Below are 19,332 nucleotides of genomic sequence, written 5' to 3'. Positions count from 1 at the left end.
GTTCTTCAACTTCTGTAACTTAAAAAATGCAGTGGTAGGGACCACAACAAGCCTGCTGGGGTCCAGAGTGATCCAGATTGCCTTGGTCTTGGCAAAGAATACTACTAATACATGAAACCTGAACATAGCTTTCAAAAGCTGACTCTTCAAAAATGGCATTGGTCTCTTGTTCTCACCTACTTAGCATTTCTACAGCTCTTACACTTTCGCTATCTGTCACAGAAACAAATATCTTTTGTTCTGATGAGGACATCCTACCAAAAGTCAAGTGTTCAATCGTATTTCAAACCAGGTTATACTAAACCCATCCAGGTTTGGTCAGCATTTAATTTAATTTGCCACTTTTGACTATGCCCTTTATTGATGCTCTAGATCTAAGGACCATCTATCAGTCTTATTTTGTTCACGGTTCCTCCGCTAGGAAAATGCCAAAGCAGTTGGGAAAAAAATACTGTTGTCTCTAAAATAAAGACTGAAAGATTCTCTTGCTAGGATGAGTATCTGACTCTATAATTTACTTCTCCAATCACCAGAATATCCAGCACACACTATTCTGCCCAACAGGAAGGAGATGAAAGAAAATAGATGCTGGCATTTCTGAAAGGTATGTTGTGTCTATTTTTCTACTTAGCAGGCTATTTGTTGGCCTGTTTATTCATCTAGAAACTCAGTCTTGGCCAGCAAATAGGTTACTCATTTTTCTCCATCTTTACTATTATTAATTTTTAGGATCAGTACGGAAAATAATTTGAGCAGGCTTAACAAGATGAAATGGTTTGATGAACAGTAATTTGAGTTTGAAAAAAGTAAGTCAGTCTCTTTCAAATCTCAAACCCTGTTTTGAAAACTATGTGGATGCCTCCTGGGAAATCCAATGGAAGGAGACATGAGTCCAGAGAAGTATTGGAAAAATGAAGAGGCAGGAGTCAGACAGACCTGGCTTCAAATCTCATTTCCAAGCCCTAGAGAAATAATAGCAGAGACCAAGAATATTCATCCTGAAAGGCTGTTTGTAAGGATTAGTAATATTTCATATAAAGCACATATCATATGGTAAGTGCTCAATTAATGGTAACAGTTTGGGTCATGTGTAGAACTTTTTAGTTTGAAAGTTCTGGCTTCGTGTTTAGAATTATTAACATTTAAGTATTTTTGATTTCTTAGCCTATATACAAGTAAATAGTAATAAAATGTTTTCCTATGAGTAATAACTACTAGACATGAGAGCAGCAACAAGGATGACATTAAGCATTATTATCCTGACTCAATAAATGAGGAAGCTAAATTAACCTGAAGTTAAGGAGGTTACTCAGAATGTTCCATCTGGTGGTAGTTACTACTTTCAGACTCCTTTTAAAGATCTGTGATTTAGATACCATAAAATACCTGGAGGAAACAGGCTCTACCATGCATTTTTATATGGACAGAGGCAAAAGTTGCAATATAAGAAGCTTCTGCATAAGTAACTTTACCGTGTCGGGCAGCATCGTATTTTGACATGTTAACTCGTAGGAGGAAATTATTCAAGCTGTTGAGGTAAGCTGGAAGGGAGTGATAGCCTTCTGGATCATACCATACCTGTTAAATTCCAAAAGGAGGCAAGATCAGTATTTTGTTCAAAGAGATTAGGCTGCCTTTGCATCTGACAGCCCACAGAATTTTTATTTAAAAGAAGAGCACCAATTTCCCAATAACTTGTTTTATCTTGGAAGATTAGAACCACTCCCCAGAGTGTTGACCACACACCTCTATGTCTCCAATTTAGAAGTGGGCAGAGAATGGGAAAAACATTTTTCCCCCTGTGTGATGGCAGTAAGTTATTAGTTATTCTGTACCTTCTCTACAGGCAAACTTGAAATAAACTGGAGAAATCATTAATATCTCCATCTCTGTGGCTAGTGTATAGGGATTCTGGGACTAGAGCTAAGATATCCTCAGTAATTATAACAACAACAAACAGCATCTAGGCCAGGCTGTACAAAGTTTAAATACATACACACACACTGTGTCCTTAGCAACAAGACATAACCTGGAAATTCCCACACTAACTTTCCATTCCTAGTTATAAACCACACAGAAGTGAGTTACTTTACCTTTTCTGTTAAAAAAAAAAAAAGGTTTTAAAATACTGTTGTATTTCAATTCAAGAAACCCAGCTGATAATTTAAAATCACAAGAGAGAAGTTATTTAATATTAGAACTCTTTGTTTATGCAAGAATGTTTACTGTGTGTGTGGAGAGAGGAAGAAAAGGAACAAATGGTGGGGGAAGGGTATTCAAATCTCCAACTCTACTGTCTACTTTCTATATGACCTTACGAAAATTGGTTAAAATAGGCCCCATAATCTCTCTCTCACAGGAACGTTGTGAGGATGTAATCGGTTAGTTTGTGTAACAGGTGACACTAGTGCTTGGCTTATCACAGTTACTAAATAAGTGTTAGTCTCTCCACTTCCCCCAAGTCTGTATATGTCACTTACTACCAAATGAGATATATGAGGAAGACAGTTTAAAATTTCCAAGATTCCTATAGATCATATATGTGTGATTCTGGGATTCTAGCTTATTTCAAAGCATAGGTATGATCTAGTTGGAAAAAAAGGAAAGCCAATAGGGATATTTATCTCCATCAAATTCTGTTAAGTATCCATGCTCTGTGAGAATCAAGGATAACCATATATGACATACACCTAAAGAAATAAGCATAAAACATTAATGTACTATTTAATCAAAAATTATAAAAGGAGTACCCACACTGAACCATCACTCAAGTTGAGAAACAAAAATTGCCAGCCTCCAGAGCATCTTCTCCAGGATTTTCTGTGTCCCTCAAAATCACAATACTCTCCATAAACAATATAGTTGAGTTTTGCCTACTCTTAAAGTTTATGGTAAATACAATCACAGTTAAGTGTTTCTTTTTGTTTTTTCTTTTGCTTAATAGTAATCTTTGAGATATTCACCTGCTTGTATGGAACTGAGCTCATTGCACTGCTGAAAGTTCTATAGAACGAATACAGAACAATTCATTTATTCTACTGTATATGGACATTTGTGGTTGTGTTTTCAGCTAATATGAGAAACACTACTACGTACATTTTTATATATGTACCCTGGTGCTTATGTATCCATGTTTCCCTGGGGTAAATACATAAGATTGGAAGGCTAGTGCTGCAGGGAAAGCATTACGCCAAACAGCTTCTCAAATTAATTGCACCCATGTTTTGTTTTCGCCTCATGCTCATGCTTGGGCATTTCAAGTTCACATTCTCATTTGTATGACATCCCAGAAGAAAGGTTATAATTTACCTTAGCAAGTGTTCTATTGGCAGGAACTTCTGTTATATCAAAACGAAGGTCTTTAGTCAAAGGCAACCCAAAACTCCAACCTCCATACCTGTATAGAATAACAAAATTTATATTTGTTTTAATGGAAAAAATATTCATAAATGGACCTAAATTGTTTAACCAAGGGCTCGATGTTTTCTTTCCACTAGGAGCACATTACAAGTATAAAATAAATACTGCCTGGAAAATATTTCACATTTTTATTGATTTCTTTTATCATAATTTTAATCTAAAGTGTACATTGTAACTAGAAATAAAAAGTCCTTTTAAACAATTGCAAATGTGGGGTAATCATTCTGAAAATAAGTGATATGTAATCTAACCAATTCCTTCAACTTAACTGGATCACACACCATCTCAAAAATTACAATATTTCAGCCCTTAAAAATCCTTTTTAAAGAAGTGGGGTTTTTTTATTTTAAAGAATTTTTTAAGGTTTTATTTATCCATTTAACAGAGAGGGAGAGTACAAGTAGGGAGAGCAGCAGGCAGAGTGGAAGGGAGAAGCAAGCTCTCTGCTGAGCCAGGAGCCGGATGTAGGACTCTATCCTAGCACCCTGGGATCACGACCTGAGCCGAAGGCAGCCACTTAGCGAACTGAGCCACCCAGGCGTCCCTAAAGAAATAATTTAACACTAAAGTGATATAAGATCAGTTCTCATCTTTTTTCAAACGGCTCTGTTTCTTGGATTTTCCAGACTTTTCCTCCTAGCTTGTCCCCTGGTGCTATACTTTTTCTCTTCCTGGGCATTTGAAGGTGAATTGTGCCTCTATAATTGGCTGGTACTCATCAGTTCATAGTCTCTTAAAAATAAAAAGTAGATTTAAAAATCCAAACAGTAATTTTAAGAATGGATTAATTAACATGTCCCAAGTTAGGTTTGTTAACTAAACCATGGTGCAGTCACACTAGATTAATCCTCTGGTGACTATCATCCTAAATGTGATGCTATGGAGCTGTATTTCTGAAATGCAAAGAACACTACAGTATACTGTTTATTCTTTTAAAAGCAGGTTTTAGGGCGTGCCTGGGTGGCTCAGTGGGTTAAGCCGCTGCCTTTGGCTCGGGTCATGATCTCAGGGTCCTGGGGTTGAGTCCCCCATCAAGCTCTCAGCTCAGCAGGGAGCCTGCTTCCCTCTCCCTCTCTCTCTGCCTGCCTCTCTGCCTACCTCTCTGCCTACTTGTGATCTCTGTCAAATAAATAAATAAAAACCTTTAAAAAAAAAAAAGCAGGTTTTAGAAATGTTTATAATAAACCTCATTCTGTTGAAAATATTTACATGTATCTGTGTCTAGAAAATTTTTGTAAGGATAAACAATCAATAGTGGTTTTATCTGGACAGAGAGAAATTCCTTTTTATTTCTGCTTATATGCAGTTTCTAATTATTTTACAGTGAGCATTAATCATTTGTGCACACTGAGAAATAAGAGGGAAGAGATAGAGGAAAGGAGGAAACAGCAGCTATTTGCAAAATGACTAACTGCCCCTCCTCCAGGTTTATTTGACTGACAAACTGACAAGTATACAACTTGATATCTTGATATATGTATATAGTGTGAAATAATCATAATCAAACTAATTAAAATATCCATCAGCTCACACATTTTCTTTTTGTGTGCACACACAGGCCTTGCATGTGAGAGCTCTTAAGATCCATCCTCTTAGCAAACTTCAAGTATACAATAAAGTATTGTTAAGTATAGTCACATTGCTATAGATTAGCTCTCCAGAATCTATTCTAATCTTGCATAACTGAGCCTTTGTAGCCCTTGACCAACATTTCCCCATTTCTTGCAACCCCTAGACCCTGACAACCACCATTCTACTCTCTGCCTCTATGAGTTTGGCTATTTCAGATCCCACATGCAAGTGGGATCACGCAGTGTTTGCCTTTCTGTGTCTGGCTTATTTCACTTAGCATACTGAGTGACTTCCAGGTCCATCCACGGTATCCCAAATAAAAGCCTACCAACCTCACATCCATGCAAACATTTGGGTGGCTTTGGTATGAGCCTGTGGCCTTGTTATACATAGACACATTTTATCCCTAAACTTGAGATATTTATATTGGAACTAAGGCCAATTGTCACCTAAAGCTATGCCTTAAAACTCTCCAAACTGGGGATGCCTGGGTGGCTCAGTCCGTTAAGTGTCTGCCTTCAGTTCAGGCCATGATCCTAGGGATGTGGAATAGAGAAAACAAAACAACAACAACAACAAAAAAAAACCCTCTCCAAACTGGTGTAATCTAGTCAAGAACATTTTTGCCTCAAGAAGAAAAAGATATGTACAAGTTTAACAATACATTTTTGCAGCCTAAAACAACCCCAGTGCTTTTTAATTTCTTAAAATGAGTCTTATTTGAGGAGATTATTATTTTTTAAAAAGATTTTCATACATAAGACTGTTTTGATAAAATAGAGAATTTAACCACATAAATAATCAATAGAAATTTTCATCTATTTTTTTAAAAAGATGTATTTATTTTAAAGAGAGAGAAAGCATTAACAGGGGCGAGGAGCAGAGGAAGAGGAAGAGGGAGAGGAAGGGAAGCAGACTCCCTGCTGAGTGGGGAGACTGACACAGGGCTTCATCTCAAGACCCCAAGATCACGACCTGAACCGAAACCGAGTCAGACACTTAACTGACTCAACGACCTAGGTGCTCCAGAAATTTTCATCTATTGTCTCAAGTTCAGAAGGCAGTTGTCATTAAAATTTGAAATCAAGATATGCTAAATTAATATATTATAGAATATTTTTACCTTTTTTGCATAAACTCATTAGCAGTTGATATAAGATAATTTTCCAAGCGGTGCCCAGTGAGGTTGTAAATTATTTGAGAAGAGTAAGTTCTTCTATGAGGTGGAGAATAGTTAAATTTAGGACACTCCTGAAAAGTAAAGTTAAAAATTAAGTTATTTCTGATCAATGCTTTGCAAACCAAATAGACAACATGAAGAAGCTTCAGTCTCGTGATCCGTCTATTGCTGCAACAGGTAGAGTGCGGTAAGACGGTCTTCTTACTCTAAAGAGCTTTGAAAAGGAAGACATCTTCCTATTCCAAAAAATCAGAGAAGTTATTATTTCTATAGAACACACACACATGTTTAGGACTTACTTGAAGCCAAAAAGAATACAAGTTAACTAACCAACGTGCAATTTTCTTTTCACTGTACTACCAAGTTTGATATGCAAGGAGAATAACATTAAATTCTAAGATAAATCAAAATTCCCTCAATAATTCACAAGAAAGAAAAAAATGTTTTCCCAGAATTGAAAAGATGACACTAAGGGACGTAAGTTCTCAGTTGACAGCAGTGGAGGAGTTTGTGCTGTAACATCAAGTTACGAAAGCTGAGTGTCAGAGCTCCAGTTTACATATATCTAAATCCTTATAACTTTATGTTAAGTAAATCTAAATCTAATCTTTACATATGTAAATGCACAGTTATTCCGAAATAAAGTTGGCATATATTGCACAGTTGCTACATATTTCTACATGCACATGTATGGATACTGCAAATGTAATACAGAGAGTCCCTGTACACCCTTCACCCGTTCTTCCCATTGTTAGCATCTTGCATTACTGCCATTGTATAGTTGTCAAAATTAAATGTATCGGTACATTACTATCAACCAACCCCAGATCTTAGTTTTCACCACTTATTTTTAGGCTCATAAGCTTTCTGCACTTCCTTACTTTTCACTGAAGCTTCCCACGCTTCTCTGACATGAATTTTAGTTTGGGAGAAGCCTAGCATTTTTCCAGTTTTTCCTTCCATTCCTTCACATGATGCCCCAGAGCCCGAGGCTAGTACCACATTTTAGCACAACCTTACATGTACTGAGACATAAAGTTGCAGAATACTCTACAAAATGAATGCTGAATTTCACCTTACGTCAAGTTGGGTCAACATTTAGATCACATTTGAAGGAAGTTACTGGTTCCACAATTAGAGACACCCTTACGTATACAATGTAATCATTTAGCTTTAGTCTTCTGTTGAATTGTATGTACAGAAAAGCACATATAATATAGCCTGATGCATTCTGACAAACCGAACACACCCATGTAACCAGAAACCGGCTAACAGTGCAAGTACCAGAGAAGGCCCCTCCTCAAGCTTACTTCCAGTCACTACCACTCCCAAAGCATCCAGCTCTGAATAGTTTTGCCTGGTTTTATACTTTATAAAAATAGAATCGTATTATATATACTCTCTTCTATTTGGCTTTTTTCCAGTCATTATTCACTCGTGAGAATCCTCCATATGATGTGCGTAGTTGTAGATCAAACGTTCCTTTTTGCTGTATACAGATTCCAATGTGAAAATATATCACATTTGATTGATCCACTCTACTGGTGGGAATCTGAGTGGCTATTACAAATAGTATTGCTATGAATATCTAGTATATGCCTCTTGGTGAACATGATCACACTTCCGATGGGAGTATAATACAAATGGAATTGTTGATCCCGTAGTTTATGTTTATCTTCAGCGTTAGTAGGTACTTTCATATATACGTATTTGGTGATTTATTTATATATAAAGTTTTTATTTTAATTCTGGTTTGTTAGTATGCAATGTTATATTAGTTTCAGGCATACAATATAGTGATTCAACAGTTCCATACATCACTGTCTGCTCAACACAGCAAGCGCAATCAACACCTATTTCACCCATTCCCCACCCCATCCCCTCTGGTGACCATCGGATTGTTCTATAGTTAAAAAGTCTGTTTCTTGCTTTGGCTTACTCTCTCTCTCTCTCTCTCATTTTTTCTTTGATTAATGAAATTTATCTAGGTTCTAACTTAGTACTGTTAGTTGACTCTTACTGTGAACTACAGAAAATACATGAAGAATTCCAGAAATTAGTCAGATTAAATGAGGGATTAGAAAACTCTTTGAGTACTGGGTAATGCTGGTATTGGAATATGCAAGGATCCCAGAAGATGCTCGTGGGATCCCAGTTTTTATTGTTAGTAACTGTCTTGCGTAAGAACACAAAAATAGGTTGCATTTATGGAGAACATTTCCATTCCAAAATACTGTACAAAGAGTTCAAGGTTCAATGACACAATGCTATTGAGAAAATATTGCTAGATTCCTCTCCTATGGGGAAGTAAGTTGACCACACAGTCACTCTCAGAAGCTTACAGTCACTTATTCTCTTCAATCTTTCATTTCCCCTGTGAATTCAGTTTTCTTAGAAGTATGCTGAATTGATAGGCCCAGAAAAGTAAGGTGTGTATCTATAAAAGACAGACGGCATAAGGGATGGTTGGATAATCTTTTCTGTTTCTATCAGGATGTCAATTTTTCCTGCATGCTGAAGGTGCTTCTTAGAGACAAATGGAGTTCTGTTCTGGACTTACACATTACTGACTTCATAGCTGACCATCAAATGGGCAGTCTTACTCTGTTTTCAAATATGACAGTTATGGTGGCTTTGTTGTCTGAAACATAGAGCTTCCTGGTTAGAACTGAACTGAGACCAAAAATTCATTTTTAGTAGGTTTCTACAAAGACTGTCATAGAATTACCTGCCTTAGGAAATTTGTTCTGAGATGGATTTAAAACAGTGACCTGAAGTTCAAAGGCAATATTTTTGAGCTGCCCTGCTCCACATCTCTGAGCTACTAGCTTCCATAAAATGAAATTATACTGACTCTTTGGTAACCTGGATAGATCTTTCAAGTTTCAATATTTATTCCTTTCTTTTTCCTACTTCACTGAAATGGAATTCCATCTTACCTGGATATTTTCTGAGCAGGAGCAAACACCAAAATTAGTGATAGGCTCCCCACTGGTGTTCCATTTTCCCAGACTATCTTCCTTTAAACACCTTCTGCAAGTAAAAATGATATTAAAGTGAGGTATGTGTGTGTTCTAATGGTTATGAATGAGCATATAAGTGAGTATTTAGTATTAAATTCAAGTGTACAGTCTTAGGTACAGTTTGCTGGATTTTTCGTAACTCAAATATACATTACACTACCATTTCCAAATGATTTGACATTTTACGGGGGATAAGAGAGAGTGCTTATTGATAGAAGAGTGCTGAAACCAAAGCTCACTGAACTGTTATAACGTGGCAGGATGGGGCTTTTTTGACCCCTTTCTTTTCTGCTCTTTCATCCTGTCCTTTGATGGGAAGGGAATACTTTAGCCAAGTAACGCACCAGTGTCAGGTTCACAGGCACCATGTAACATCTTGGAAGTTTGAATAGGCAATACTACATAGCACAAAGACGAATTCGAGTCTGAAGACTTGCGTCTTAGTTTTAGTTGCACAACTTACAGTCTAGATTGTTTTTAGACAAGTATCTCAGTCTGCATGAGTCTCAGTTTCTCCATCTTAAAAATGGGATTAATAATTCACAGGGTTGTTATGATTGTTAAAGGGAAAACACGTACATGAGAGAACTCTACAAATTATTAAGTCCCTAATATTTAGTAATACAGCACAGCATAGCCAGGAATGAACTAGAGGGGAGAGAGAAAATCTGTTCAATATAGATCTCTCTCAGGGGCATCCATGCATGCACATGTATACAGACAAACTGGAGTGTCAAAGAGAAAGGAAAAAAGAAAAAAAAAAAACAAACAGAAAAAGACAAACTCCAAGAACAACTTACGGATCACTGATGTTCAAACACACATTGTCGATGCCAGGGAAGCTCCACAGTGCTGAGACTAGGCCTTGTGTGCTTGGGTGAGAATTCCTGTAATTGTAAAGGACAGGAACAAATTCTTGATCCTCCACAACTCTTTCATATGAAAATCATGCTTATGAATAATTTGGAAAAATAAAATACACTGTCTATGAGATAGTCTTCTTAAAAACCCGAGAAAGACTCAGTATCAGGAAGAAAAAAAAATTATCATGGAAAAAAATCAGCACATGTCTCTCTTTGGCTGCCTTGTTATTTTCCTAACCATCACATACATTTTGTGATCATCTACTGTATATATGTTAATACCGTATTTTGTGGAATTCCAACCTTACTATCCAGTATTTCTGAGGCTAATAAAAAGTGATTTGCTATATATTACAACAGATTGAGGAGCCACACCTAGCCTGGCTTTCTTGATTAAAGTCTACTCATTAAAAATAAAGGCCTATGATGTTTACTTTCAGACAAACACAGAAACTCTTAAAAAGTTATTGTTGGCAACAGAAATGTCATGTTGCAATAAATCAACACTCTCCATTCCTTTGGCAGAATCGGGTGCATTGCCTCATAATTCCTTATTCTTCAGCATTGCAAGCAGTCACGGAGGCGCAGCCGCACTTCTGGAGGCACCGGGGAGACATTTCAAAGGACAGAAACTTACGCATAGAAGGCTGTCTGTTCAGAGGTACCGTAGAGAGACGGGGAGATCTGGATCTCTGGATAACTGTTGCTAGAATTTCTCAGTGTGCCAAGGCCCATGGCAGTGGTGACAAAGACGATGGGGAGGATAACCTGAGCAATGAGACCCTTCCAGTTCCTGCGGGTGTGGTGGAACCTCTTAATGAGGATGGCCATGACCTTCTTCAGTAACAGATCAAAACCACCCAACCTCTCTCCCCTCGTCAAGATTTTGTCTGAATTAAAAAAGGGGGTGGGGTGGAGAGAAAGAGAGAGAGAAAGAGAGGATTGATATTGTTCTGGGAAACACCAATAAATCACGTTAACAAGGTAACTTCAAAAACCATGGCTGGATGGTATAATGTGATGTGGTAGGAATAGCTTGTATTTTAAATGTTCTGATATGAGGTTCAACTCTTTCTTTCTAAACATTGGGCCTGAGCCTCTCCAAGTCATAGAATTGTATGTAAAAGTGCTTTTCAAATTATAAATCACTATATATAAAATATTAGTGTTGTTATATACACAGCTGTTTTACAAGTCAAAGGGAGAGATCCACAATTTGGTAAGTGAATATTGTCCCAGATCTCCAAAGTCTCAATGCCTGCTCAGTATGTATTGCTAATTACTGATAACTCAGGAGATAGATTCTATCAAGAGACTGAATTCAAGTAAGATAAACAGAAACGAACACCTGAAACTAATACGACATAAACTAATACAACCACAACTTCAATTTAAAAAAAAAAGGTAAAGGGCATCCAAAACATCTGTCTAGTCTAAAAACTCATTCCTGCTGTGGGTAACATAGTGATTGTAAGTCTAATTGGCTCTCATTCTAATGGGAGGTCCCGTTAATTCAACTTACACTTGGAGAAAAGAAAAGGCTCTCCTCCAAAGTGTGATTCTAATTCAAACACTCATTCATTACATTCTCTTTAAAATTTGGACTGATTATATATGGCATTTCAAAACTCCATTTTTACCAGTAGAGACACAAAAAAGAACTCACTGGAAAAAAATGTCTATACTCCCCCTACCCCTCTGAAATGTTCTTCAGGTGCAGAGAAAAATTCCCTGACTTTTGAGCATAAGAGGAGCTGTGGAGGCCATAAACTGCTGCTTCCTCAGTGGTGCTCTTAGAACTGATCATCCATAGCCCTCCCTAAAAATATAACATTCTCTCCGAGGGCCTGCCGCTGAGCACTCCTCTACATGTGATAAGATGACCGCCAACTCTGTGGATATTTTTAATTCTCCATCACAAATTATTCAGCACAAAAAATCATGATCTTCATTTAGCTGATAAGGAAAAATACAAAGCTGCTTAATTTAAAATGAATTCCAATTAAACAGAGTGAACAAGTTTAAATGCAAACTCATATCTCTGCAAAGGGGAATTGTAGAAGGAGCTGAATATTTTAAGTTAATTAGTATGCTTTTCTGTTTCTTGAGAAATTACATGTGGATGACTTACAGGTGTATCAAATGGAGCAAATGTGCTTTCTAAAAGATAATGTCAATGAGGGAAACATTTTGACTGAAGAATAGTTTCAAATTAAAAGACAAATCCAGACGCAAATATATAACATTTACTTCCTGAAGGAGATGACCACTTTCTAATCAAAGTCCTCAATTCCATGGGCTCGACAATTATATTCCCCAAAAGATGATAAATGAGGAATATGGCAGAGGACAAATGAGACTCCCAAATTCCAGAACTATGCAAACATCAGAGATGATCTTTTCTAAGTTTCAGAGCCAGGCAAATGTTTAATTAAAAGTTCTGTTCGTAGAGATTTTTTCCAAGTTAAGCAAACTGTTGAAATGACTATTCCATAATTTATGTATCATTTTACTATATGCTTCCTTAAGTAAATAGTGTTTCTAGAAGCATAAATTAACCGTCAGAAAGAGAGTAAGAGAGGATAAAAGTTATTTTCAAAAGAGCCCAATTCCTCAAAGTCATATCAAGAAGCACGATTTTTTTAAGCATATCTTGTGTGAAGAATTGAGAGTGTGTGTGTTGGGGGGGGTGACCCATTATTATGGGTTCTTAGCCATGGAGTCTGACTTCTTCAAATCTGAGACCCTCCCCCAAAGCATTTTCTCAGAGCCTGAATATTCTCAGCACCTGACTGTTCACAGGACAGAAAGATTAGACATGTTTTCCAGTGAGGCCCCAGAAAGAGTGATGACTCTTTTTTTATAAGTTTTTTTCGATGACTCCTTTGTTGAATATGTTTAACAGCAGTGAGTCAGCTATCTCACGAGGCAACTTTGTCCACTGTTGGACAGCACCAATTATAGGAAGGATTTTAACTTGCTGAACACAAATCTGGAACGGTAGTAAGTAACATCTAGAAAATGACTTCCAGTGGGTATAAGAAGTACGCACCACTACCATCACAAGCACCTTCTTTCACGTTCTTCAAAATATTTTTGAAATAGAGAATTTGATTTCATTTAAAAAATACTTGGTATATTAAAAAAAAAGAAAGTCTGTATTTCTTTATTCTTTTTGTATTTAGAAAGAATATGTGAACCTGAATTGTTGCCCTGTAATTGTCTCATTTATGCCATTTATAGGAATTAAGTATAATATGCACATTAGATTTATACCATCTCTGTCTGTGAAATTGCTGCTGCTCACAGATAAATCATCAGGAGTTGAGATGCCGTTGGTACTGGAATTTCCAATTTTCTTTTGTGTCAAATGCTCAAGACTCATACTGCTATTTTTTTGTGACTCTTTAGTCAAGTTCAGAAAGACCTAGAAAGAGAAGCCAGAACACTTCATTAACATAAAACATGCATGTCCTTTCTACTTTCTAAGCTCAATTCTTATTTTGAATTTTTATCACATTTATTGAGACAAATAAGTGTGACTTTGAGTATTCCTGACAGTGACTTTGAGTGAACATTCTTTTAACCATACCATTTTGTTACAATATTATTGACTATAGCCCCTATGCTGTACTTTTCATTTCTGTGACTTATTTATTTTATATCTGGAAGTTCGTTTCTCTTAACCCCCTTCCCCTGTTTCAGTCTTCCCTCACACCACCCCCCAAGTAAACATTTTGGTATGTTAAAGAGACATGTTCTCTAACTGGATAAACATGTTTGTTTTCAGAAGTCAATCTTACATAAGAATGGTACTGAGATAGTTTTAAGATTTTTTGATTTTGTGAAATGTTTGTTTAAAATATTTCTTCTCTCTTTTTAAAGAACTGTTCATATTTATTCTCAGGGAACAGCAAGTTGTATCAGCTCTAAGAAAAGAAACGCACCTCTTCCACGGTGGTGTCTGAAATGCCGTAGCATCCGATGTTGAGGTCCCCCATGCCATTGTCCAGCGCCCTCAGGAGTGACAGGTAGGCTCCTGAGACTTTGGTGCTAAATGGAGGAAGCACATACACCAGCTCTCCCCCGATGTCCTCCTTGAGGTAGGCTTCAGGGAGGTGTGACTGGATCATTGCTGTCACGGCCATCGTGTCACATGTTGTATTTGCACTTAGATTCGGGCTCTAGGGACAACACCAGAAGTTACCACCCCTTGTCCTCACACTCTGGTGGCACCAAGGGCCCTCCTCAGAGGGTGGTGAGACTCTTTCAGGCCACTCAGCCCTGAGTCAGATGACATATCCTTCCTCCAATGGCTCCCTGTCCCACGGGGACCCCTAGAGCTTTGTCCACATCACTGTTCTATTGCCTTCATTATCCCACTTGCCCCTATCTCTTCTCCAGCCTCCCTGCCCACTACTCCCTGCCTCTTATCTGCTCTACTCCAGCCACAGCAGCCTCCTCATGTTGTCGGAGTGTTGTCAACGCAGGCACACCCTCCTTGGGGCCCTCTCAATTATTCCTTTGCCCTAGATAGTGACATGGCTCCTTCTCCCCCAAGCCCCAACACCTGCTCAACTGTCATCTTCTCAGAGACCCTTCTCTTCCCACCCTATGTAAAATGGCACCACTCCGCATTCCCTGTTCTCCCTCTTCTGCTTTATTTCCACCCACAGCATTTACCACCTGCTGACATACTTAATAATATACTTAACAACAGTATTACTGAATTCCCCACACTCTATCAGAATATAAACTCCACGAGGGTAGAGATTTCAATATCATCAGTTCGCTGCTGTATCCACAGGGTCTAGAACAGTGCCTTGGGCACACACTAAGTCATAATACACACCTAATACATACATATCTTAATGAATTAGTGAATATAACAATAAACTGCTTTTTATTTCGAAGTCACATCAGGATGTTCAGATGTAAAATAAGTGACTGTAGTCAAAGCCTACCTAATAGCATACACATCTTGCACAGTACTGATAATCATATGATATTTTTAAGTGCTACAGGGGTTCTTAGTCAGCACTGTTGTTCTTCAAGGATGTTAAGGCACCGCTGGCCTGAGTTAGTCTTCACATTGCCACTTGAGGGGTACTGATCAGAAGATACATACACAAATGCATATTCTATTTGTTTTAATGCAAAAAAAAAAAACCCTAATTTTTAGCCTTATAAACTGAAATGCTATGGAAACTAAAAGGCTGATCCTCCATCAGTAACCTTAGGCTATAGACCTTCTTAAAAAAAAAAAAAAAAAAGATCTATATCCTAAGGTAAAAACCTAGTGCTCTAATTCTTGTTGTGAGATCCTAGACCAGGAGCATCAGCATCACCTGGGCCCTTATTAGAAATATACTCCATTCTGGACCTACTCTAAGATCTACTGAACCAGAGACTTCTGGGGTGAGGCCAGAAATCTGGGTTTAACCAGGACCTCCAGGTGTTCCGATGCTCCCTCCAGTTTGAGAGACATGAAACTAACATATTAATAATGAATTTTAGCAACTAATAAAATTGGAGAGATTCTGCCTCCATTTCACACAAAAAGTAACTCATGACCCTATAATGAGGTCTATTTTCTCTCTTACAAACCTTTTTCTTGGTGAGCGTGAGGTGATACCCATCACCAAATGCTTCCTTGAGGTAAAACGGTGACCCACAGCAGCGCAGCCCGCCCTGCTCCAGGAAGGCGATGCGGTCACTCAGCACTTCAGCTTCGTCCAAGTGGTGCGTCGACAGAATGATTGTTCTGGCTTGAAAACACAGAGCAGAGCAACCAAGAATGAAAAATGAAGATGCAGTTCCTGAGATCTACAGAGTTAGCACAAGTAAGTCCTGTGATTTATGAGGAGAAGAGGCACGTTTTATGAGCTAACTGAAAAACTGACCAGAAGGAACTTTCAAAAATAAACAAAGAGAAATTCAGAAGACGTGTTACTGAACATCTAGGGCTGTTTCCTTACACGTCGGCAGCGAATACACCTTTATGGTGCCGTATGGCTGAATGTCCATCATTTAGGGGGTGTGTGTGTGAGCAACTCCTTCCTTCGTCTGCTGCCCTGTCTTCATTATCATTTTTCCTCTGTGTCTGTTTCTGTCTCTCTCCCCCACTTTCTGCACTATGAAGAAGCAACAATTTTAAAGACTTTCTGAATATTCCTCTCTGATTAATCCACTCTACTCTGATTGCTTCTTTGCTTCACATCCTGTTAGCACTTGTTTAGTCTGTTTTCAGTTTATTTTCGTTTGTGTATGTTTGGTACCTCTAATTAGATTCTAAGCTCCTGGAGGCAGAATTCGGGCCTTTGATCAAACGTGCGAGCTCTCAGAAAGGCCAGTGAAGTGCTCAACTCACTAGGCTCAGCTACATGGATATTCAGTAACGGACCCAGTAATTTAGTGGTGGGAAGAGAAGATTTGGGAAGGGGAAGACCTCATCTGAGACTCTTTAATGGAGCTTCGAAACAGAAAAGGTATAAACTTGGCTGCATGCACCCCAGAGGGCAAAATTACAACTGTTCGCTGTTGGGTGCAGACGTTGTAAGAAAGTACTCATACCAGTTTTGTTCTTGGATATCACATCCCATATGCTTCGGCGAGAACATGGGTCAACTCCAGTGGATGGTTCATCCAAAATGACTACCCGTGATCCCCCGATAAGGGCTATAGATATGGATAACTTCCTCTTCATTCCTCCTGACAATGTTCCAACTCTCTTATGACGATGGCTATATAGTCCGGTATCTTTGAGCGTCCTTCAAAAATAATATATGGTGGTTATTTTGGACAGATAAAATATCTGAATATTGAAAAAAATAAATAAGCACTTTAAGTAATAGGTTTTTACTAAGCAACTATTACATGCTCAGCGAGGTACAATACACTATTGAGGATTTGTGACATAGTTTTCTTATTGTTTGTCATCTAGTTGGAGGTGCAAAGTTAATACCCAGAAAACATAAAATATATGGCTCATATTTTAATTTGTTTCTTTGAAAGATATTTACGGAGGGCCTGTCTGTTTTGTGCCAGACCATGTTTTAGGTGCTGGAGGAAAGCAGTGAAAAGATAATATTCCTACCCATAAGGAGATTAGGCTCTAGCGTGTGTATGTATCAGGAGGGATGCAGATAAAATTCAGTTGAGAAACGTATTTCCAAGTAAGTTTATAATTTGCCAGGTGGTGACAAGTGCAATAAAAATACACAAAGCAGGGTACATAAGATAAGGAGTGCCTGGGGTGTGCTATTTTAAGCATCTATTTTATATATGGTTATCCCCTCAGAGAAGGTGACATTTGATCAAAGACCAGGAAAGTAAAGGAGTGAGTCAAATGGCTGTCTGGGGAAGGCTGCTCTAAGTAGAGGAAACGAGAAGCCCTGTGGCCGGATCATAAGCCAGCCTATGACTTGGTCAGTGTGCCCAGAGCACAGTGAACGGGGTTAGAATAGAAGGAAATGACAAGGGAAGTGAGACGGAGCAGGCATGTAGGACCTCTTGGCCTTGACAAGGACATTACAGAGTTCGACACTGAGTGTGGTGGGAAGTCATAAAGGGCTTTGAACCCTGGAGTTATATGGTCTGATCTGCCATTTAAAAAGGTCACCCTGGCTGCTCTTTGAAGGATAAACTGTATAAGGGAGAGGAGAAGCCAGGTGTCCAGTTAGGAGGCTTGGCCCAGTAGAGTAGCCAGTAGAAACAGAGGATTTAGGGCAATAAGGTAGCCTGAGATGGAGAGAGTTCTAAAGTTTGAGTATAACCGGCTGGTGAAGAAACTGACGTAAAATGTATACGATACCAGAAGAGGAGAAAAACTGAAAACCAATTGTTTTGTGACCAAATGTTCCTATTGTCATTATCACCACAGGTCGACCTCTTTTTGATAGGTGCTACCAACTCATATCCTTGTTGCTGCTATAACTGACCTTTTTACTTCTTCATGCAGCTGCTTGTTAGTCCAGTGAGGAACTTTGATGGAGCCATATAAGAGCAGGTGCTCCTTGGTAGTGAGGTAACTGAACAAGACGTCGTGCTGCATGCAGACCCCCATGTTCTTCCGCACAGTGTGGAGGTCTGTTTTGAGATCTTTCCCATAAACAAAGATGGTACCTGCTGACGCCCCAAACAGCCCAGTCAACATGGAGCTGAAAATGAAGAACTGATAATTAGGTGTCAACCAAGCATTTAAGCTAGATCTTAGGGCTAAATGTATCTCAGTAATTAGCAAACAATATTACAGTGTATTTCCTCAGGTAAGCTCAAGCTATAAAATAAAATGATATTAAATGGGAACAAACATTAAATTATTTTTAACTTTTAATTATTTAGAACCTTACAGAAACACTACCCAGTCACTACCCAGTGACAATGATGCGGATGGGGCCTTGGTAGCACTGTCGGGCACTTTAATCGCAAGTACGCTCTTGAGCGGACTTGAGCAAACTCACGCACTTCCCTGGCATCTGATGGCATCTCTAGGTCATGGAGTCTCAAATTTTTAACTCTAGCCAAGACCTCATCACTAAGTTCCAAGTTTGCACTAAACATCCAACAGACAGTAACATCTCTCCATGAGATGCCTTACAGGATCCTCAAACTCAACGTGTTAAAACTTAATTCAGGATCTTTCCTCTCAAACCCGGGTCTCCACTGATGTTCCTCTTTTACTATATGATAAATCTATACATTGGTTGCACAAGCCTGGGATCCAGAAGCTGTGTTTGTATCCTCCTCCTATCTCTGTTTTCCACCTCAACCCGTATGTCCCATTTTCCCAGCCACACCACAGCACAAGCCACACCACCACTTTCTCGCGACCACATATCTCTTAACTAGCTTTCCCATGTGAACCACGTCACCTTCAGTCCCTTTCTCTACACTTGATTATTCTCTACCTTATCAGACGATTGCTCATCACTTTTCAGATGGTTAGTAAACCAGGCAACCATTTAATATCCCTTTTTTCCAGTAAAATGTAAGCTCCACGAGTCTGGCCAAGGACCCATTTTCTCACCACTCTCTCTCTCTCAGTACCTAACGAGTACCTTGTACCATGGGCCTAACAAACCTTAAATGACTACCTGGACTAAATAGGGCATGGATATTATATGCAATTCTTCCCATAAAAGCACACTGAACTACAAACAATATACTTCATTCTTTATATTCAGAAGAACAAAATTGAGACTTTTTCAGCTAAAATTACATCCTCTTCAAAAGCCTTCTCCATCGCTTTTCTTCACTGGTTTCTTATTGCCTA

The 19,332-nt window shown here is 38.5% G+C and overlaps 1 protein-coding gene across 1 annotated transcript in view; it reads right to left on the bottom strand.

Annotated features, from left to right (window-relative positions):
• The window catches only part of ABCA12 (ATP binding cassette subfamily A member 12), a 175,685-nt gene that overhangs the window by 23,257 nt on the left and 133,096 nt on the right, over positions 1-19,332 (bottom strand). Inside the window, exons 29-39 of the mRNA XM_032859864.1 lie at positions 17,999-18,217; positions 16,632-16,828; positions 15,666-15,826; positions 14,006-14,242; positions 13,335-13,485; positions 10,696-10,948; positions 9,996-10,082; positions 9,112-9,205; positions 6,116-6,243; positions 3,310-3,397; positions 1,473-1,578 (exon numbers count right to left, since the gene is read on the bottom strand). Of these exons, the coding sequence (XP_032715755.1) occupies positions 1,473-1,578; positions 3,310-3,397; positions 6,116-6,243; positions 9,112-9,205; positions 9,996-10,082; positions 10,696-10,948; positions 13,335-13,485; positions 14,006-14,242; positions 15,666-15,826; positions 16,632-16,828; positions 17,999-18,217 (1,721 nt within the window). The remainder of the gene's footprint in view (positions 1-1,472; positions 1,579-3,309; positions 3,398-6,115; positions 6,244-9,111; positions 9,206-9,995; positions 10,083-10,695; positions 10,949-13,334; positions 13,486-14,005; positions 14,243-15,665; positions 15,827-16,631; positions 16,829-17,998; positions 18,218-19,332) is intronic.

The sequence above is a fragment of the Lontra canadensis genome, unplaced genomic scaffold, assembly GCF_010015895.1.
Source record: "Lontra canadensis isolate GAN:19392208 unplaced genomic scaffold, GSC_riverotter_1.0 scaffold18, whole genome shotgun sequence".
Classification (NCBI taxonomy): Eukaryota; Metazoa; Chordata; class Mammalia; order Carnivora; family Mustelidae; genus Lontra; species Lontra canadensis.
This window is presented reverse-complemented; position numbering and strand designations above follow the sequence as displayed.